Source organism: Penicillium expansum, assembly GCF_000769745.1.
Source record: "Penicillium expansum strain MD-8 chromosome Unknown contig42, whole genome shotgun sequence".
NCBI classification, from domain to species: Eukaryota; Fungi; Ascomycota; class Eurotiomycetes; order Eurotiales; family Aspergillaceae; genus Penicillium; species Penicillium expansum.
In genome coordinates, this window is record NW_015971179.1 from 1 (window position 1) to 21,898 (window position 21,898).

General features: G+C 46.1%; 6 protein-coding genes across 6 annotated transcripts; 2 read left to right on the plus strand and 4 right to left on the minus strand.

Annotated features, from left to right (window-relative positions):
• Window positions 1–719: 719 nt before the first annotated feature.
• PEX2_012980 (GTPase-activating protein GYP7) lies at window positions 720–3,369 on the minus strand (the record flags this gene model as incomplete). Its single annotated transcript, XM_016738575.1, has 5 exons — window positions 720–1,060; window positions 1,118–1,436; window positions 1,491–1,753; window positions 1,805–3,173; window positions 3,223–3,369. 5 exons carry the CDS (start codon window positions 3,367–3,369, stop codon window positions 720–722), a joined length of 2,439 nt encoding a protein of 812 aa, XP_016602729.1.
• A 741-nt stretch (window positions 3,370–4,110) lies between these two features.
• PEX2_012990 (Tetratricopeptide-like helical) lies at window positions 4,111–9,267 on the minus strand (the record flags this gene model as incomplete). Its single annotated transcript, XM_016738576.1, has 8 exons — window positions 4,111–4,779; window positions 4,833–6,236; window positions 6,295–6,994; window positions 7,046–7,343; window positions 7,408–8,502; window positions 8,553–8,757; window positions 8,814–8,864; window positions 8,932–9,267. The coding sequence occupies 8 exons, from the start codon at window positions 9,265–9,267 to the stop codon at window positions 4,111–4,113; spliced, it is 4,758 nt and encodes a 1,585-aa protein (XP_016602730.1).
• Window positions 9,268–11,422: 2,155 nt separating this feature from the next.
• On the plus strand, window positions 11,423–12,542 carry PEX2_013000 (RHO alpha subunit C-terminal catalytic domain-containing protein; the record flags this gene model as incomplete). The annotated part of the gene is made up of 5 exons (XM_016738577.1): window positions 11,423–11,449; window positions 11,500–11,652; window positions 11,709–11,890; window positions 11,942–12,357; window positions 12,418–12,542. The coding sequence occupies 5 exons, from the start codon at window positions 11,423–11,425 to the stop codon at window positions 12,540–12,542; spliced, it is 903 nt and encodes a 300-aa protein (XP_016602731.1).
• Window positions 12,543–12,871: 329 nt separating this feature from the next.
• On the plus strand, window positions 12,872–14,445 carry PEX2_013010 (putative iron-sulfur cluster-binding protein; the record flags this gene model as incomplete). Its single annotated transcript, XM_016738578.1, has 6 exons — window positions 12,872–13,123; window positions 13,180–13,657; window positions 13,710–14,064; window positions 14,122–14,147; window positions 14,201–14,323; window positions 14,375–14,445. 6 exons carry the CDS (start codon window positions 12,872–12,874, stop codon window positions 14,443–14,445), a joined length of 1,305 nt encoding a protein of 434 aa, XP_016602732.1.
• A 312-nt stretch (window positions 14,446–14,757) lies between these two features.
• On the minus strand, window positions 14,758–16,503 carry PEX2_013020 (ankyrin repeat domain-containing protein; the record flags this gene model as incomplete). The annotated part of the gene is made up of 1 exon (XM_016738579.1): window positions 14,758–16,503. One exon carries the CDS (start codon window positions 16,501–16,503, stop codon window positions 14,758–14,760), a length of 1,746 nt encoding a protein of 581 aa, XP_016602733.1.
• A 2,172-nt stretch (window positions 16,504–18,675) lies between these two features.
• On the minus strand, window positions 18,676–19,428 carry PEX2_013030 (polysaccharide lyase; the record flags this gene model as incomplete). The annotated part of the gene is made up of 1 exon (XM_016738580.1): window positions 18,676–19,428. One exon carries the CDS (start codon window positions 19,426–19,428, stop codon window positions 18,676–18,678), a length of 753 nt encoding a protein of 250 aa, XP_016602734.1.
• Window positions 19,429–21,898: the final 2,470 nt, after the last annotated feature.

Sequence of the window (21,898 nt, forward strand, 5' to 3'; positions counted from 1 at the left end):
CTGTTGTATGTTTTTTTCGTAAATTTATCTTTCCTTTGCTTTAGTGCAAGGCCTTTCAACTAGCTACGTTGATAGATGATCTATATATACTCCGTAGGGTTGATGTGAATGAAGTAAGCGCTTCTGGCCATACTCTGCCGCCAAGCTGTTTGACCACGCATGCGCAGTAATATCGTCGGATTGAAATCTGCCATCATGGGGTAATTTGAGCTCGAACAGTCAGAAAAGCTTCGTTTGCAACAGAAGGGCCTTAGTGGCTCAACGACTGTGTTTCAATATGAAAGTTGATCTTCGCAGCTTCAACTTTTAGCACCTGTTTGAAACACATTTTTTTCTTTCTATTTCGACTGTTCTCAGTATATGTATACTTAGATCCTGAATAGATGTGGCTACAAGACGTCTCAATATTGTAGATACCTCCATAAACTTCAAGCCCGTAAAGAAGAATCCTCGATTGAAAATGCGGGTGAATGGAGACGTTGCATAATTCATTTCAAAATAAAGGTGCGATATGGCAAAACACCCTGGTCCACGTCCCTTTCCTCCACAAGACCGAGTGATGAAAGAAAAAAGTAAAGAACAATATACATAAGACAATCGTAAATCATGAAAGCCAGGAATTGGAGAACAGTACAAGGAAAGCAATCACCCAGTGCGGAGAGGATGACATCCATACCAAGCGAGACATTGAATCCTAACATCATAGTACCTGATGCCAATCATGAAGTCTGTTGGCGTTTCCAAGGGATGTCCTTTCGAAGTAATACGCGTAGCTCTGGGGAAATCACCTTCGGCTTATCGGCGTCGATTGCCTTTTGGAGATTAGAGGGGCCAGCGCTGACTCCGCTGCTTGATCCAACAGTAGGCTGGGGTGATTTTCCCTTGCTACCTGAAGGTGCATCTTGACCGGTTGCGCCTGGGCGACGCTGGTGAGCGGCGGGAGCAGCGGGGAAATTGTCTTTCTTGTCGATAGCTTGCACGGAACGCTCGAAACGGTGGAAGAGAGATTCGGCGCGGGTGAGAATGGGTACAAGATCCATCGTGTTAGACAGTTCGTTGACTAGAGATTGCAATGTTAGTAAGTCGAAATCAATAATATATTCAGATGTCCACATACTGTATTTCAGCACTTCATCAAAGTGCTTGAGATGATCCATGATTACGTCTCGGTGCTTCTCGAGTATGGCGAGCGCAATGAACAGGTGGAAACTGCTGGAGAAATAATCGGTCCACAATGTCTCCCATAGACGCAGGACATCGCTCCAGTCAAACTCCCGTTTGTACCACACCAACAACATGCGGAAGAAGAAGAAGAAATTAGTACTGTCGGCGGACTGTAGATGCAAGTAGAGCTGCGGGTCCATGAGCTGGACGAGGTTATCTAGTGCTAATAGTTGGCCACGCATTCCAGACTGGTCTCGGAGGAAGTTATGTTCCTTTGCAAAAGCATTAGTAAGATAGTGCGGCTTTTTGCATTGTGGGAAACATACCATTCGATCCATGAACCCAACAAATGCCCAGAAAGCTACGGCGTCATCTTGCATCACAGCATAGATCGGCGCCAGGAGATCACTCATTCCTTGGACGTATCCAAGATCAGGGTTGAATTCATTGTAAGTCAAGAGCATATCCTTCATCTGCTCCAGGTGCACGTTGGTACCTGTTTCGGCGAACGGAGAATCAGGATCCGGGTGAGGGATGTCTTCGCCCGCAAACAAAGGAATGGTACGGTCAGTGCGGTGAACATCCTTCTCTATATCCATATGTTAGTAGCCACTATGTTAAATCCAATGTTGAATCTCACCTATCCGATTCTTCTGCTCTTTCCAATTATCAAACTGCTCGATCGTCGAGTTGCCCTCGACCATTCGCTCCCACCAGCCTGCCTTCAGCCGGATATATTCATCACGCTTAGAGTTCATCATCGCTTGGCGCTCCTCGCGGCTGCTATCCCATGAATACACACCGAGAAGGAAGAGCCATGCCTCCTTTCTGACGCCATCATTGGGATCCAAGCCGCCATGGAAGATCCGCTCCTTCACCTCCTCCACCGTTACTTGAAGTCTACCCGAGGTCGGGTCGAAGAAGCCTTCCCATTCTTGCAGTTGGAGAACACGGCGTCGCTCCTGGAGAGCCAGGTTCCCGGTCTCCAGCTCTAAGATCTCAAAGTCGCCAACCGAACTATTCTCCATTTCCAGCATATCCTGCGCAGTCCATATGCGCTGGTTTCGCTCCTTATCACTCTGCTCGGCAACACTCATCGCCCAACGAGCCAGATAGACCCTGGCGCTGTCGAACTCGTCTTGCAACGTCTGGATCTCTGGATTCTTCATTAAGCGGCGCATCTGAGGCGGTATGCGAGGATTCTCTGCGATCTCATTGGCAGTCCGACGAGTAAAAGTTGTGATTTTGCTGAGCTGCTCCAGCACTTTCCACCGTGTTTCCTTGAGAGTCTTCATGAATGGGTCCATGCTGGCATCAGCCGGTTCAGCTCGGGATCCGGCGGCGGCTTCGGGTTGTGCCTTTGCTGATATGGATGTATCGCCGTGAATGGCCGGCTGCCCGAAGGACAGCTGGTCCTCATCCGACGGGTTAATGAGGTAGACGTTGGTGTCCACCGCAGAGCGCTGAACCTCCACATACCTCCGCAACCAGCGGAGTACCTCATCACCGCCCCAAAACAAACCCCCTTCCTTTCCAAATGGATCGAAGTTTTCCTTGACCTTCTTCCTCTTTTGTAGGATGGTTGACTCGCATTCGTTGTCATGGAAAAATAGCGCGGGGAAGCCATCGCCGGCTCGGGTGTTGATCACTAAACTGCCAAACCACCATCCCAGGCTCGGCGGTCGTACTAATAGCGAGTATATCTCTGATAGCGGAACTGCAAAAGAATACAACCCGATGGGGTCTTTGTAGGTGGTGGTGGTCGGAAGCGGCGGAACGAGGTACTTCTGGCGCGGTGGAGAGTCACCTTCAGAAAGGTCTACTTTCACATATGTATCATAGGCTTCTCCAAGGGAGGACTCTGGAACCCATGCGAGGAGATAGGAGGGTGTGTCGGGGTTTTTGGATTGAGACGCGGATGCATGTGATGCGGGGAGAGGTTTTTGCTGGATGAGGGCGATAAAGCCAGGGATATTATCTTTGGAGGAGGAAGTTGGATGAACGTAGACCTGGATTTCTTGTCAGTCTATTATTCCTCTTTGGTGGAAATTATCTCACTTTGCTTTTAGAGAAGAGCAGTTTCACCCCTCTACTCGAGGCTGCCTGGGCGATGGTATTGTATTCATCTTCTTCGTCGTCACTCATGGCGTAACAAGATGCGGGAGGTGATGGCGTAGGAGGAGGAGTATATTTGACCGGGGCCATGATAGAAATTTGGGGAACTGTGAGTTGCTTGGGAATCCCAACCTTTTCAAGTTTGGAGGTTGGAAAGTTGGAAGTCGGAGACGACGTAATTGCCCGATAAGATACCGTCTGATTTCCCTTATCGGTGATGATGCTTCTTGCACTGTTCTCTTTCTTTAAGATGTTTGGATATTTGGATATTTGGATCTTTGGATGTTTGAATATTTGAATATTTGGATCTTTGTTGAGATTTGAGATGTTTGATTTTCTTTGAATTGCAGATCTTAAAAACTTCTCTTTTTCATTTTGCTCCTTCGCCTCCACCATCTCGGATCCTCCAGGCAGCCAAATTCATAGTCAACCTCAATATGGACGTAAATAGACGTACTAGACGTAAATAGAACAGATAGACTAAACGGGACTACCTGTCTCTTTGATAGAACTAGGCATGCTTAGTGTCTAAGTACCAAGCCCCCCACTAGAGTATAGTCATCTAGTGGTTTACAAGTATCCCGTATCTTAACTATTAAACCCTTGTGTAAGAGAGATAATATCCATAATAAAGATACTTTATAGGGCTGACTCTCTTTCTGGCCTCAAATGGTGCATTCTTTGTAGTGCGCGAGTGCTAGTAGTATGGATAAGGAAATAAGGCCCATAATGAAGCCGAGTATGATTAATTTCAATGCCGAATACGAGAAAAATTCCAGCCTTGATCTGATTAATCATTCACGTAATATACAAGCTAATTAATGCAGGAAGTCAAAACAATCCCTGCGGACGCTGCCGAGCTCGAAGTTCATCCCAGACAGTGGGAGTTTTGATGCGTTTCTTCCAACGGCTTTCAACACTCGTCAACCAATCTCCGAATTGAACTTTGTATATCTCAACTTTGTCCTCAACTTGATTCTCCATGTAAATGAACCCGTTCTTCACTCCAAGCCAGCCATCAATGGGCCCTTGGAGGTATTCATGTCGTGCCCAGCAGCACTTGAACCAGAAGCCATCTTCGCCCTTGTCAAAGAAGTTGATTTGTTTCATGTGGCATGCTTCGCAAAAGTCCACATCCATGCAGTCCAGACAGTACATGAGCTTGGGACCCCCAGGTTCGAATGATGAGATATTGAGTTTTGGCTCACACACACCGTCGCAGGAGATCCCACTTTCTTCAAAGTTCAGATCTTGAGAAAAGGTGAAACTTGGCTTTTTGGGTTTTTTGGGCTGCTCCTCAGAGCCAATAACCTTTTGATTCTCATGAGGCTCTGAGGACGGCGAATGGGGAATTTCCGTGGCAGAATTTGGGGATTCAGATTCATCCTCAACCTTCTGGTCAGGGGTGGAATCCACATTGGCGAGCGGCATGATATTGGGATCCTTGTTCTCTTGATCGAGATCTGTATTGGCCAGCTGCGTGGCATCTTCATCGGTGGTCTGATGTGCTAGTTAGTCATAGCGGGATTCAATAAGGAAGAGAGTATACGAACAGCCTTAGTAGTGTTAATGTTGCCGATTGTCCCCCCATTCTCTTCAGGCTGATTCACGTTATCATCATCCATGTCAGGAGATGACATCGTCATATTGAGTTCCTCGGGTAATGGTAGTTCATCGCCACTCCCTCCGACCCGCGAACACATGAGCGAAAGCGCAACCTGAGCTTCTGTTTCTAAACCTAAGAACGCCAACACTTTGGCTAGCGCACGGAAAGCATTTTGGTCGTTGGAATCAATGGAATCCTTCAAATCAACAATGCATATATCAAAGGCGCGATTAAGGTGAGCCTCGACTTGCTGGGTGTTACCTATACCGAGGTACATCTTCGCAAGTGCCAATTCTGCCTTTGAAAGGGTGCCGTTGTCTTGGAGGATATTCTTCTCGTAAGACTTGATTGCGAGTTCCAATTTTCGAATCAAATCCAACTGGGCCTTTTCAGAGCAAGCACTCATGAAGTACTCCTGATATATAGTGACGAGTCCGGGGAAGGCGAAGTAAGCATGAGCCGTACTGTACTGGTCGCTGTCTGGAACCCCGTTCATCATGAGGTGTTCTGCCATTCTGGGTACCTTCGCCACGATTCGGTAGATGTAAGCAAGCATCCATGTCATAACAAAGAGCCTCGGGCCATCCTTTTCTTTTGCATATTCGCGCGCTCCTTCGACCATTCGAATGAGATAATCGACTCTGTTCGATTTCACCGCCGCCTCCATCAGAAGATAGGCTTTGTCTAAGGTGTCCAATTCATAGAAAAGATGATTGAGGAACTCTGCTTGGACATTTTGCTTCTGCTGCCACACAAGACTGACCAGTTTGGCCCAGTTCTTATTCTTGGAGTGAATATCAACAAGGAGGGAAAGAAGCTCCGATATCTGAGGGTTGTATTGAAAGCCCTCCTCAAGGCATCGATGACAAGTGTTGATCGCTTCTTCATCCTGTTTGAGCTGGTTCAAGGAAAGCGCCTTGAGAACGAATGCCTTTATGCATCTCTCCTCATTCAAATCAGAGCCAAGAGCCCCTTTCTCTTTCCACCAGGCACGTAGTGCTTCATCCGCATGCTCAAGGACTAAATTCCAGCGCTGGTCCGGTTTATCATCTTCTGTATCTTCGGAGTCTGCTTGGTTGGCTCTGTAGAAGTGCTCCGCAAGTCCCAAATGCGAATAGAACTTCTCTGGTCCAGATGTTTTCTTCTGCTGAAGGTTCGTTTCATAAAGCTCGCGCGCAAACTCTCTGTCTTCTTCGTCAAAAGAGCCATTATGTAAAACCAAGGCTGCAGAGATTTGGCATCGAGCGATTTGAATCGGTGTCTGAATGAACTCCCCCTCTTTTGCATATTCCAACAGGGACTTGATCTTTGTAATGCCGGCCTGTTCAAAGTCGTCTGATCTCCCTTGTCGCTATACATGGTTGTTAGAGCTGTATATAAACGTTGGAATATTTAGGTGCGGGACATACCAATTGGAGGGCACGACAAAGGAAATTATAAGGGATTTTGGCCTCTTCATAGATCTTTGTTTCCGTCCATCTCTGAAAATGGCCCCGAGCCAAAATTTCGAGCATTTTGTGGGGCTCATGGATGGTACCTTCGATCCATTCCTTTGCCTGAGAAGAGAGATCCTCTTCGTCGTGAAAATTCATCTTTTTGGCCCATTCCCGGAAGACTTTGAGGTTTTCAAAACCACTTGATTCTGCGTCGGTCGATATGTCGTAAATATCGGCCCCATCGGAATGGTAGTCTGAATCACTGGAAATATCTTCAAACAGGCGAGAAACGTCGCCATCGTTGCGGAATACCCTGGTAATGGCTTCAACAACTTGACAGCCTTCTGTGGGGTCCGCTTTCTTAACATTAATATCTTTCAGGTGTTCCATAAACCATCGAGCAGCATAGTCTTGAAAGACGTCGCGGAGTCCAGCACTATCAGTGTCCTTACCGCAAAGTAAATTGGTCAATTTCACAAAGAACGACACCTTTGATTTCAAAGGGTCTGGTATCAGATCATTTGTGTTGTTCTTGAGATATTCATGAAAGGAGGCCTGTCTAAAAGTGACCATCTGTTGTTTGCTGATAGCAACTTTGTCCTCTTTTTTCTCTTCCCCTTGACCCGCTTCCGGCGCCAATTTCTCGTCGGATGTATTCGTCACATACAAGAAGCTGGAATGTTAGGTGCCTCAGTAAATATTCAAAGCTATATGAAGGACTCACTTTGACAGTCGTGTCTCAATCTGGTAAACCACATCCAAGTTTGAGTTCCGAAACATTGACTCCTGCTTTGCAAATTCCTGGAGGATGTATATGCTCAATGGTCGCTGGGTGAAAGTGCACAAAGCAAAAATGAACCGGAAGAATTCACGCTCTTTGTCACTCTTGCCAATGAGGACAGAGCGAATCATTGCCTCATACAGCCCGTTCTGTTTCGTCAACTCCTTTATCATCTCCATGCCACCATTTTCATCATCGGCCTGATCCATCACCGTCATCGTGATATCCACCGTGGAGATTGCTGTAGTAGACATGAGTTAGCATCTTCATCTAACGGATTTGTTTCGTATATTTAGGGACCCTACGATTCGGGCTATCCAGAAGCTTCTGCTCTACTGTCTCCCAAACCTTGGCATTATATGATTTCAATCTCTCTGAATTTTGGATGCGGAACTGCATGATTTTCTCAATGTCCTTTTCCTTTCTGATCCTTTCATCCAAAGTGATTTTGGGGCATCCTGAAAGCCCAAATTCCTTTTTGGATATCAAGACGCTTTCTGTTCCGGTCATCAATATGCGGATTCCGCATTTGTCTGGACTCAACCCTTGGAATAGGTCCAGCATCATTTTGCGGTCTGACTCGTTCATCACCTCAATCCCGTCAAGAAAAATGAACAGCTCCCTCGAGGCCTCTGGGGTTCTCTCAAACTTGGCCACTAGTAGATTTTGCCAAAGGAATTTGGTTCTTTCATGATCGATATCTTTCCCCTTCTCAAAGAGGTGTTTGGATGTGTTCAAGTCTTGCGCAATGGACTCACGAAGTTTCGTGTCTTGCATCGCAACTTGAAGGATAGTGTATGCAAGAATATTTCCCAGCTGCTGAGACTCTTCCCTGCCGATCTTGAACGGGAAATAGGTAACGAACGGGGCTCTCTTCCTCTCAGAGCTGTCTTCGCTAGTCGCTATGACCTTCACACTATGCTTTTGAATCGACTTGTAACAGTGACAAGCAAAAAATGTTTTTCCAGACCCGGCACTCCCCAGAATGAAGAGATATGGAGCTTTGCGGCCTGATTCCCACGCTTTATAAGTCGAATTATCCTCCGTCCACGAAAACGTGCCGCCTACCAGCTGTTTGTCCACAAGTCCCATCTGAGCTTCCATTCGTGCTTCGACCTCGGGGTGGAAGAGGTTGCACCTCTTAAATGGATCCTTGATCTGATCCAATAACTTTTGCGATCGGCCCCAAAGCGGCTGGAGCTCGGAGTATTTCAGCTTTGTCTGCAGTTGCTCGACGAATCGGTCGGGCATATCCTGCATGGCCGTAGACATCATCTGAATCTGACCCAGAGTTTGAAGTGGCACCATATCACGAAACGCCTGAATCGCCTTCGTTACGTTTGCGCAAGCCCCTTGAATCTTTTGGTCTCTTCCTCCAACGAGTGTCTTGAACCAACGTTCTACAAAAATCAGTCCTGACGGTGGATATCATTTGCGTGATATCACTCACCTTTTCTACTGGTCGAAAACACCTTGCCACTCAGCGCACATAGCTTTACCATGGCAATAAAGATGGCAGTCAGTCTTTCAAGGAATGTAATACTGTCTGATTTGAAGTTGAACCGCCGTAGATCTCCAATCTCCGCAAGCGCATTGTCCAGAGTCTCAAAGGTCGACTCTATCAGGTCGAAATCATCACTGACGTTCTGGGCGGCCTATTTAAAGGTCAGTAAAATAAAACATTCCCTTCGCAGAGATCAAAGCGACATACCTTGACCATGTACGAAATTGAGCCAGTCAAGATCTGGACCGGTACTGCGTACTATACCGCCGATCAAAGAGATTCTAGTAAGCATGAATTCGCAGAATTTTTGGATTTTGCTTCATACAGTCCCAGAGATATTGTTCTTCACAAAACCGAGGCCATTTTCAACCCATTCAAGGCAGTTGCCGACTGCCTTCGTCGCCTTGTCCTTCTTATCACCCGGATGCCGCGAGTTCGCGAACAGCGCCTGTGCTTTTTCGGTGCCAGTTTCTCCGTAACCAAGCTTTCCATCCCATTTTTCAAGCTCTTTGGAAGAAAGGCTGTAGTCCTTAGCAATTTCCTCCATCGCTTCCGACCATATCTCATCAACACTTTTGGTCTTTGGGGTTTCTTCGGGTGTTGGCTTTCGAAAGGCACTCTTCAAGCCCCCATCTGGGTTCTTATCCCCGAACGGGGCCATTTCGCATATAAATTGGCGTTGTATGGAGTATAGAGAGTCAGTCTGAAAGGGTCAAATTCTTTGCAGATTGAGGATTCCGCGGAGTGGGGAGGTTCATTACATAGTTCAGGGGTATTTTTCAGCCCGTGCCACTAATGCATGAGGGATGCGGGCATCAGGTTCAAGTGAGGCTGAGTTTATCTTAAGGGTATGTACGGAATACTCCGTACGGAGTAAGCACATCAGTACTCCCGAGGTCCGTACGGAGTAGACAATCTCAAGATCAATTGGCGCCCGATGTCCATCCCCACGTTCCGCTAAACTATTTGCGAGTCCACTTTTAGTGCGTAGAGCCATTCGATAGATTGAAACAAGTATTGAGGGCTGTGTATGGAGACCCATTACAAAAGTTTCTCAATCTTTGCCTTCTTTCGTACTTTTGCATATTACGGAGTACTAGCGCGGTATATGGATACTCTTTACCCCTCATCTCTTTACCTTCCGTTTCAAACTCTACGACCCCTGAAAGTCTAGCAAAATATGGAAGATGCTTGTGCGTATAAGAAATTTTGAAGCCCTCGAGGATGAAGAAAAAATAAGGGATCCTTGCGAGGGGCGCTAAGAGCTGTGTCATGATAGGATCGCAGCAGAGGGGCCAGGCTATTTCAAAATTGCTTAACGGAATGCTTCCTACTTCGTCTATACTCGTACTCCGTAGTCAAATTCAACTAACGGGGCTCAAACAGACTCGGATTTTGAGAGTCATGAGCTATTAATTTCTTGCTCTTTCGCTCTCTGTGTGTTTTTGTGTGCGCGACTTGGCGCGATCGGCCATTTTTGTTCTCGGAATTGATTGCATGCTGCACCAGGTAGCTCGCCACTCAAGCATCTAGCATTTACCGAGCAATAGAGCTCAGGTTTGCCTTGATGGAGGCGTAAATTCTGGCTGGCACGTCCCCTCAAAGGCGCATACATGGGTGCAGGATCCCTTGGCCACTGGATAATTCGTAAAACTCATAACATTTAAAGAGACCAACATTCGCCATTTTGACTAACTGGTTAACTAGTGTGTCCAACGCCAATTCAAAGACCCTGGCTTTGTAAGAGGCCATGCCAGTCAAGCGCATAATCGCTACAGGGCCATCATGCGGGAATTCTGTGGAACTCAACTGTCGACTTGCGGCGCTAGTGATCCTGATGTGATTGGCTTATTATGTACTCCGTATAGATTCTGGCCTCCGGATCACCTGGCTGTGGGAAGAGCCTTTGAAAAAAGGTAAAGTCCTTAGTAGACATCAGCAAGCACAGTCTATCGATGAGAGAGGACTAAAAAGCCGTCCAAAGACAGTGATGTATACGTACATTACATTAATTTATTGATGGGTTTAAGTAGTACTTAGGGGGTCAAGACGAGACATAGTGCCAGGAATCAAACGGTTTCAATCAGTTTGCAAACTTTTTCTTGCCAAAAAATAAAAAAACAATCATGAGAGCAGATGATGGAGGAAAATTAAGGATATATGTATGACTCTGGGAAGAAACTATTTCTGGAAGCTATTTAATCCCCGTTGAAAAAGCACAGCAAATGATTGGAACAACTATTACTATCGGCATTGTCATAAAACTTCCAATCAATATTTCTAGCTCTCTCAATATCATCCGTCCTCTGAAGTTATCCCAAGCAAAGACAGGCTTAAAATGCCTACTTAGGTATATTCATTTCCTCCCTCATAAATTCCCGATTGGCGTCATTATTCCTTGACACAACTCATAAAAAAACAAGACCCTGAAGATATCTTGCCTATCTTTAGGGCCTTTGCACGGCCAGAACATCTCAGATCTGTGCGTCACACATGTGATCAGACGTGACATCGACGGGATACGATAACTCGTTTGGGAAACGATATACCGCACCTTTCCAGCGCACTCAAGGTTGTACAACCTTATTAACACCAAAAATTGCATGTCTATCAGTTGATATCGAGAGTCACTCCGTTGTCACAAAATGCATTTGTGGCGATATAAAAATGTGCCTCTTTCGCGGTCGCTGTCACAGTTCACAACTTCAATTGTGACAATTTGATACTTGAACTTACTCAATAATTTTATCGATATCATGTCTGAGCTCACTCGCACTTTGCCTGCCTCCTGGTATTGCAGTCAGCCACTGTATCAAATGGAGCGGCGGGCGGTCTTTCTCAAAGTATGTAACGCAGTCTTCTCGCAGTTGAAGGAAACTAAGTTGTATTCCAGTCCTGGTACTTGCTTGGCCCGGTGACCAGATTCCAGGTCGTAGGCGAGCACGTTCCATACGAAGTTGCGCAGCAGCCCATCTCTGCTGTTCGTATCTCAGGGGAGGGTCTGAATCCCGTCGCTGAGGAGCTGAAGGTTGTCTGCGCGAAAACGGTATGTGTGATCCAGGTGAAATGTGAAGTTCCTCCTAATAAGTGTGCTATCTACAGGGAAAGGAACTGCGCAGTCATCTAACCCCGACTGGACTTCTCTTCTCAACTATCTCCGATGATGCTCCCAATTTCCATGAGTTCTTCCCAGAGCTTGAGGAGCTGCTCGGTAAAGTCGACTTCACTAAGCTTCCGCACCGTCGTAGCATCAGCTATGAAGGTCGGTTCAACTGGAAGACCATGTAATTTTTTCTCATCACCTCATTTATTGTGTCATAATTAACCTTCGTCAGGGTCGACGGATATCAAGAGTGTCTACACTGCCAATACACTCACCCGTCTTTCTCTAAATACTACCCACCAACCTTCTACACCGTGCGCAACAAGCAGAATTTTTCGCAGCATATCGCAGACCCTAACAAGCTAGATGACGGTCTATTTCTATACTTCTTTCCCAACTGTACTCTAAATGTCTATGGCGGCGGCATGTCCTGCTTCAGAGTATGCCCGACCGCTGACCCGCATGTTACGCGGATGGAGTTCGATTACTTCCATCTTGAATCGGGAGAGAAGTTCGAGGAATACTTTAAATTTGTGCGTCAAGTTGCTATGGAAGACTTCGAGCTCTGCGAGAAAACCCAGAGCAATCTAGCCAAGGGAGTCTATCACGAGGGAATTCTGAACCCAAACAAGGAGAATGGCGTGTCTTGTGAGTTGTGGCTTCCAAATTTGGTTCGTGCAATAATGCTAATACACATTTTTCCCTCAGACTACCAGAGACGAGTGTTTGATATGGTTTGCGAGCAGCATGACTCCGACAGGACCCCTAAGATAGCGAAGGAGTCCGGAATGGAGGAGCATGTTGCGCCTACCATGGTTCAGATGGCAGCATAGTATTTGTTCATGGGAATATAGTGACCGCTTTTTTTATATGAGATATGAATATTTTTACAATCATAATAATCCTAACGCCTTGCACATTACTCACCGTATGATAAAGATAGCTCCAATCAGACGGGGTGGAAAATCAGCAGTGACAACTCAGCCAAGTGATACCAGGAAATTGCAACCAAATACGGTAATGTAGGGAGGCATCTGCACTAAGTGTGGAGAGTATAATGTGGAGGGGTGACATGTAGGCTTCCCAGTGACAACCTTGGAAGTATATCAAGGACAGATGCCAACCACTTTCTATTATCAAAACAGCAACACCTTTCTTCCTCATGGAGTCTACCGAGGCAAATTATTCAACCTCTCCAGCCTCGATCCTCGTGGTCTTGGTGACAATTATATTTCTACTCCACCGAGCATGGCCGCATTTATTTCAAACTAAAGCCGATAAAGTCACCGAGTCTATCGCAATCACATCTCCACGTAACTTAGACTTGACCGTTTCCAAAGAACCTGAAATTCCAGAAGGATGGTGGAGCGGTCGGGAAGTCTTCGAACTCGAACGGCGCGCGCTCTTCAGCCAAGTAATATAAATATGAGTACAATATGGCTTGGCAGGATCGCTAACATGCAGCTCTAGACATGGCTCTATCTTGCCCACAGCTCCCAGTTCCACAAACCCGGCGCGTATCAATCTTTCGACGTTGCTGGGTTTCCGGTGTTCCTCATTCGCGGTAAAGACGACAAGATCCGCGCATTTCATAATGTCTGCCGTCATCGCGCCTACACTATTACCAGAAAGGAGACCGGTGCCTCAACTGTTCTTGGTTGTCGGTATCATGGCTGGAGCTATGATACCACTGGTCGGTTGGTGAAGGCTCCTCAGTTTGATGATGTTCCTGGCTTTGATAAGTCGCAGAATAGTCTGTTTGAGGTTCACACGCATACCACCGATCAAGGGATGGTCTTTGTTAATCTCAATTCTGGCGAGCCAGCTGCATTTGATAGTCAGGTCCCATCGACTTTGAGTGGATTTGCCCACGTACCTGGTCTGGAAGCAAAATCCAGTTGGGTTTCTGGTCAGACTTTGTCCGGAGACTTTAATTGGAAGGTTGGAGGTAAGTAAGGAATGTTAAAAATGGTCGGAGACAATGATTAACACTTCAATAGTACGAGCTTGTCACCTCGATCCCTATACCAGCGAGATACATCGCAGAATGTCTGAAGTATCGGGGCCTTCTCTTATCAGAAAGCTTTTCAGGTCCATTATGGGGAATAGCACCCGGGAAGATTGTTCCTTGTTTCCTATTACATTTCTGTATGCGTTTCAAGATGCGGATTTATGGCTCGCCCTTTCATTCTTTCCCGCCTCTGAGTCGAAGACGCATATTCGCTACGACCTTTTCGCCTGCTCCGCCGTCAGTGAACCAGACATTAAGAAGATGTCCGAGGTGTTACAGAGCGCGACCAAGAATTTGATTGCAGAGATTGAGCTTGAATATCAATCTATCTCGACCAAGCAAGGGTAAGTTCTATATGATATTTCATGCCCGACAAGATCTGTTGCTGATACGTTAATTAGCTCTCCGGGCGAGTTAAATTATACAGGTAACGTCTTTCAACATCGGCTTTCTTTTCCATTGCCTAATTTAAATAAGCAGACACTCGTCAAATTTTGAGTCGACTCAAGGAGCACACAAAGCTCGAACGAATCGAAGGGGGTCAGATCCTCCCGGCCATGCACAAACCAGAAGGAAGCACGCAATTCCAAAAGGCAGACCAGCGTAAGTGCTTCAAGTCCCAGTTAGGCCTTATTATCTACTAATGAATAGCAGTTTGCAAAGAGCTAGACTGTGTTAGCGGTGGATCGCATAACAGTACTTCACCAAGTGCACTTGACTGGTAGATTCGTCCGACCCTTATCTTTGCTTTTGGTCAACTTGTTTATTTAACAATTGGCTTGGGAACTACATACAGATTAATTGAGATGAGAGATTTTATGCAATATACAATGATCTGGTGTGAGAATGTGAGAAAATAGACTATTCGTGAACTTCCAAAATACTGTAAACACATGAAAGCAGCAAAAGGACAACAGGAATAGACCACAGAAAAGCCATGAGATATGAACGAAATAAAAACTTGGGACGCGCACTCCCATACTTCATACAACAAGCAACGCCGACCCCTCTACCAGTACCGACCGACACATAACCTCTCAGCTTCGACGATTAGATCCTCCCCTCCGCACAGACTTGGTGACCATATTACTAGGATCCCTGATAGGACCAAGGGTCTGTCTCCCCCCACTGCGAGCAGTAACATGACTTGGCCTATTCCTCCTAATAGCGGCCGCGCGAGCAGCAGACACCAGGCCAGAATCATCATACATCAGCAGCACATCTTGTTCGGAATTCCTGCGTAACTGAGGGCTTTGGGGGTAGCGTGCACTACGGCGGGTGCGCGAGGTATCCCTCGAGCTGCTCCGAAGCAGCCGCGTCCCTGTTCCGATACTGTGTCTCAGGATACTTAAATCGTTATCGCGGATGAACGCCTCCAGTGCCAGGTGCCATTCACTACCGGGCCAGAAATTAGACAGTCGGCGGACGAGCGCTTGCATCTTGCGCACCGCGAGAAGCTCCATCACATTCTGCGTAGGGTCGGTGGTTCGGCCATCGGCGAGCTTGCGCTTGTGCGATGCTAGTCCCTCGGCGATCTCGGTGCCGAAGATCTTGCCGTATTCGTTCTCAAATAGCGCGTCTGGTAGGTGTGAGAGGATGATGGAGAATATCTCGCCGCTGTGAAGGTACGAGCTTCGAGCTGCGCAGATCAACGCGTACCCCTGTGGGCCTCCGTCTAATCTGGGCTGCATGGGATCGCATTTCTGGCACAGCCAGTCAATTGCGGCTAGCTCGTCAAAGCATGCGGCGTACATCAGTGGATTCATGTTTTCTGAGTTTCGGACCTCTGCGTTGAGCATGGAGAATTTATCGAGCCACTTCATGAAGTCGGCTCCGGCAGGGTTAAAGGCTGCTGCGATGTGCCAGGAGGATTCTAGCTGTCCGCCGAGATCGTGGAATTGGTGCTCGACGTTGCCGATGTTGATTCCGTGTTGGTAGAGTGCTTCCGCCACGGGGACGGGTGCGACAGCGCAGAACTCGTGCATCGCTGCTTCGTGGAAGATTGTGCGAAGTTCTTCGATCGGCACAAGTTTTGCCTGGCGTAACCTGTTCAGGGCAATCACGAATTGAGAAAATGCGCCGACACCGACAAGTGAAAGAAGAATATGGTTTTCGCGGGTTTCTCTGATATCTCTGGGTTTGATCAGATGTTGAGGATCCGCATTGCTGACAATGTAGGTGAGCAAATCCATATTGGGACCATTCAATCCTGCCTCAAGCCAACTTCTTCCTGATAAGTCATAGCCATTGGGCGTGACAATCCCGAAACTAACCAGGAATTCTAAGCAGGAGGAGCATTGTATTGCCGCATTGTATGCAGGGTGAGTCTTGAATGGATGGTTGTCCGTTTCTCTTGGGAACGTGGTGCAATCCGACAAATGACCCATTGCATCTTCAAAGTTTGTGTAGGATCGGATCAATTCCCTCCATTTTTCGACTGTACCAGCACGTCTGAGCCATTTTTCCACACTCGCTTTGAGGGGTCCATTGTTTCCTACGAGTCCATGTATAGCGTGGATCTTCTTTTCCTCCATATATCGAACTCCCAATGAGAAACCAACCATTCTATCAAATATAATCTCGAGTGCCTTCTGAGGAAGCTGGGCTAGAGGCAACTTGGTGGCCCATTGGATTTGCTGGGCTGCTGTTTTCTTGTCGACTTTACTTGGCCAGGCAACCTGAAGCACACCACCTTTGACATTCCCACTTTGCAATCGGTCGAAGATGACTCCCCAAACTGCCGGACCCCAAGATTCCAGCATTTCTTCGTCGAAACCGACCATGATGAATGAATTTGCAGGGTTTGTCGTGAGAGTTTTGAGGTTTGTGAGAAGCTATCAAGCTGTTGACAGATAGCTAGTTTATATTCTTTTCACCTGACCCTCAAGAATGTCGCTATGTAACAATTATCTACATTTTCCTTTGATAAAAGGAACCAAAGAAGATAAATATAGATTCTTTCGCAGTTATTGGACAAGAAGTAACATGAATTTCTCCTAAAAGGGTAGACGAGGACGATTCTAAGAGCACACATGAACAAAGAGTTGACGAACCAACCTTTTCTTTCTGCAGTGATATAGCATGGCAAGCTCATATCCATAAATTTGAAGTAGAAGATTGAGCCCAGTTTCAAGGGTCAAGTCTACGGTGAGCCCTGTGCATCAATTCTAAAGGCCGAACGGAGGATGAATTTCACTAACGTTCATTTCTGTGGTATTAAGCCAACATCAACAACTTAAAATGTTTGAAAGTATCATCTAAAGAGAATACATAGCCCAACCACATATTGCTCATGGTCCTCAAAGAGAATCGAGGACTCGAAGAAATGGGGGGAACGTGGCTTTGACCGAGCTCATCTTGGGAACAAAGAGGTTGTTTCACAACCCAGAAGCGACATTCAGATATTTCGTGGTTTTTATTTGTGAAAGTGAAAATATTGCACAATAGTCTAGCTAAACTTCAATCGCCAGGCTTAGTGCTAGTCGTTCGAACATTGCCATGTGTGTAAACTATTATAGCGGAGAGATCTAGATACTCAGTCGTATAAAGGAAGATGGAGATCGGTATCTAATTTTAAAGCGATTTGCCCGACTCCAGCTTCGACAAAGGAAGATTAATGTGTAAGATGAAGAAGCCATCTTGGATGATACAAAGAATACGATCAAAAGGGACCTGCAGGTTGGATGACTTATCCTTCGAGAGGTAAGATTAACTAAAGAGTAGGTGGAAGCTCTCGAAACAACGAGACAAATCCCCTGAAATTTCCCGAAATACAAGTCACCACTAAAAGCAGCCCCAAGGGCTTTTCCTCTAACTACTCCCGTAGTCCAAGCAAATAGCATCATCACTAGCTTCCGACAAGTTGCACACCCTTATGGCTTGCGATACAGTGCTCCTAGGGTATTATATGATAGCGTTAGATAAATGTGTAGCAGTATCGTATGAACTTAAGTCACTAACCGCATATATCTATACTTAAGGGTCCGTAACCCTTGTATCTTTGTTATGCGGCCCTTTTTAAAGTAGAGCTAAATAACCTAAACCGCATTTTAAGACCTTACTGCTGGAGGCGAGGAAAAGCCCATCGTGGCATTTCATTGTTGAAATTGACCCCGCTCTGTATAATGTACATAACATGAGAGCATCTGCGCCGTTTCAATCATTCTACCTTTCTTGTGAACAGATCAAACCAAATGCACGTCGCATATTAAAATTATGGCTATTCCAAGCTCTTTCAGCCAACGCGCACCCACACACCAGCTTGCAACTAAAGTGCTCTTTGACAACCTTGCGCAGCGTAATATACTTTACGCCCATCATTTATCACGGGCTTCTTGGCATGGCACCAGAATTATTCTGCGTCAAACATCGCCCGAGGGGCCGGAGAGCTTTAATTCCATCTTAGAGCTACATAAAGCTTGTGGCGGAGAGTGGAATAGCCTGGCCGACCAAGGTTGCGACAGTCGAGACGAATTAAACGATTTCCTGGAGTTTTCTGGATTATTTTTATCAAACCTGGGGAGCTACTTCGTGAATAATTTATATCCTTCATTGCCACATCATTTTCTGACAGTGCATAGGGTGAGGGAGACAGGAAGGTTGTTCCTGATATTTCTACTGCTGCTATTCGGAAGATGGCAAGCCTCTCGCCAAAGGCCCCCATTATTCTAGAGAAGATCATATGGAGAGAGTAATGAAGGTATCGTCCAGTTCTTTGCAGGAATCGTCACAATATGCCTGCTTTTTTGTTTTCTACGCCATACTTTGTAGACTCCAAATCGAAGAGCAACTCTAGCATAGATCAGGGACAGGCACATTCATATTCGAGAGAATTCAACCATTACTCTACTTCAATTGTATTTAAACACCTCCATCTTTACATCAATACTGCCCCTGACTAAATACAGAACGTTCGAAACCACCCAAATCAATAGTCGCCGGCATCGATTTTGGCCTTAGCCTGAAATATCAGCAAGCTCAGTCCCAGCAGCAATCTCATCATACCAAATACTCCTAGTTCCCTGAGTTCCCTTCATCTCCTTATCATCATGCCAGCCATTTGCATAAAGGCCAGCCCGGAACTCGAAAGCCGCATCGCCATCAATAGTAGTGATGAGATTCTTCTCGTCCAACACCTTCTCCCCATCATACCAAACTCTGAAATATCCCGTCGCATCCGACTCCCACTTAGCCTCAATCTCAACTCGGTGCCATTCACCCGCAGTGACAGTGGCCAGGTTGTTGAACCCTTTCACCGACTGGTTACAGACTGAGCCCTGCTTGACACGCGTGTAGAGTTTGTTGCCCTTGAGCGCGACCATGGTCGTCGGCATCCAGTCGTCACAGCCGCTGTCTGAGAAGTCACCGATGAATTGCGAGATGGCGTAGGTTTGCACGGGGGAGAATTGCCAGTTGTCCTGCAGTCGGAAGGAGAACCCGTATGCGCCAGAGTCGCCACGCTTGTAAATGTTGTCCTTCACCACTTCTGAGTGGTACCGGCCTGAGTAGCTTTTGTCGTAGATTTGGGTCATTTTGAGCGCGGTTTTGCTATCGTACACCTCATCTGTCACTTGCTTCACGGTGCCCTTGTGTTCTTGGTTGATTTTGTCCCAGCCTGAGAGTGTACCGGAGTTTTTGAAGATTAGGCTCGCCTGGGCAGATAGGCTGAGCGCCAGCAATGCTGCGATCGACGGGAGTTTGCCAAGCATGGTAGAGATAGTTTGAGTAGACAATTGATATAGATTTGGTGGTTGTATCTTAAAAGTACTTACACTCTCGTGGGTTGGGTGGTTTTATATGTACGAATTCACAAGCTCCCCTCAGGGGGAGGGGAAGCGTGCCGAGTACCTCATCAGTTCCCTTGATGTAGTATCATTGAGTCTTCAATAACCAAGGGGATTTACTTAAAAGAGAAGTAAGCTAGGTCACTTGAGTCGAGCGATTAAGCCCAGATACATCTGCAACATACTTCTAATAGGCCACCGTGGACAAGGATGGTTTACAATGACTCCCATTGGGCCAAACGCCGGGATGTTCATGCAGCTTACTATGCGTAGAAGTACCTAAATTTGAGCTAAGGCATCTAAGACGAGCGATTAAAATCGGATAACAAGCTTCTGATAATCCATCGTGGATATGATGGTGGCTATTATTGGGTCAATGGCTGGGATGAACATGCAATTTAGACGTAATATTTACCCCCTGTCTGTGGACCGTGTAGCTCTTGCCACCCGTTGGTCAAGAGGTATTCCGCAACCCTGCACAAGGTTACATGGTGTGTTCAAATTTCCCAGCGCGAGGTTTGATAAGCATCAATATTACTGCTATAAGCAAATGATAAAAATACGTCTGATCACAGACATATATATTTAGTAAGCCGAGAAGAAGTAATATAAGATGAATAGAGGTTACTCCGTATGTTGTAAATGAGATGAAACTGACACCTCCATAGTCTTAGATGGGAGCCTGAGGCAAATATACTTTATCCTCAGGCAGAAAGCTTACTTTTCTTGAGATCCACTCCAAGGCTACTCTTTTTCACTTGCAATCTACTCCGTACTCCGTACTATATGCCTCAATATCTTAGCCCTCTCACTTTTTTTGTTTCTCTGTACATCTCCTTGTTTATTTGGTTTATTTGGTTCTTTTTCTTGTTCCTATCAACATTCTACTCACCCTTACCATCTATATCTTCCCCACACATCCCCTATAATCAACTAATATTCAGTCACCAAGACATTGACCTTGGAAGCTTGAACGTGGAGTCGAGTCATTATCAAATCGAGCATCAGAACCATTTCAATCCGCACGTGGCGAAGGAGAATTCCCGAAAACACTGGGCCTTTGCGCCCCCACCTGTCGCCGTTGCCGTTCCCGTTCCCTTTGCAACTTTAACCGTCATAGCCGCGCTATCGCTAACGGTCGGGAGAAATGGGACGGGGGGTAGCACGTGGATTGCGCTTTCACTTGAGGTGACCAGTTGAGTAGTTGCTCTTTTGATGTTACCTACCCTCCTTCCAGATTGGGCCAATGGTCTACTTGCAAAGTGCAGAGTCAAGCAGATACCCAAAATTATTCAGATATTAAAGGAGGGGAGATATCCACATGGCGCTGCACATAAATTCAAGAAAGATCTACAACATACTATGCTGTAGGTACGGAGTATGCACAAGCGCGTTTCGGCTAGGCAAGAGGTACGCACTAGATGAAACTCCCCTTCTGACTGTGTTGACAAACATAGCTGATAAAATTATCTATATAAAAAGCAATTCGAAATACTAGGATCAGCATGCTTTCTACGGAGCATACTAAGACTATCAACGGAGTTTCTAGGGCGTAAGGAGTACAAGTCTACTCCGTATCTTACTCACAGTCATCGTTGGGGGCTGGAATGCACCGGGCAATGGGGCGAAAAATATAGTCGCAATCGCCTTGCATATATTTCATGTGGGAGGTATTGGTATTGCATATCATTGGCCCAATTTGGCTATTCGTATTTATACTGCAACTAACTTCCCTTCATGGCAATAGTTCGGGTCAATCAACACGAGAATAAGAATAACATTCACTGCGCCTTTCTGGGTATGAGATAATACAAAGTTCGATACAACTATAAGTACTCCGTATAGAAATATCCATTTAATTAAGGATTAGAGAATCTTCCTTGAACAACACGTTTACTCCGTATCTAACGACTTACTCAATTGGGAATTTGGGGGGCGATCTTTTGGTCACAGGGGATCGCTGTTTTAGCTGCAGTATTCCGTACACTAACCCAATAATCGACAAAATAATCAATTATGGTCTGATTATTTGCCTAGGAGGTCATTTGGACAAATGACAAACGCCATACTGCGTACAAGAACGTTTGAGGACCACCTGCTCATTTCGGGGGGCCTAAAAAGACGATATCAACCGGTCTGTGCCTATGGTATGCGGTATTACATCCACCTAAAATAGTTCCCACTCCAAGCTTGCTTCTTTTCTGTTTCATTTTTGCAAACTCCCATACTTGCAAGAAAGAAAAAAGACAAGCCAGAGAACAGAGGAAAAATTTGGTGGGTTCGTTGATCTTTCTTTGTTCTATGCAGCCACAGCCGGAACGAACTATTTTCTACAAAGAAATCCCTAGACTTCGCCTCCACGAGTCTGCATTTTATAGTATGTTCTAGCGCAACC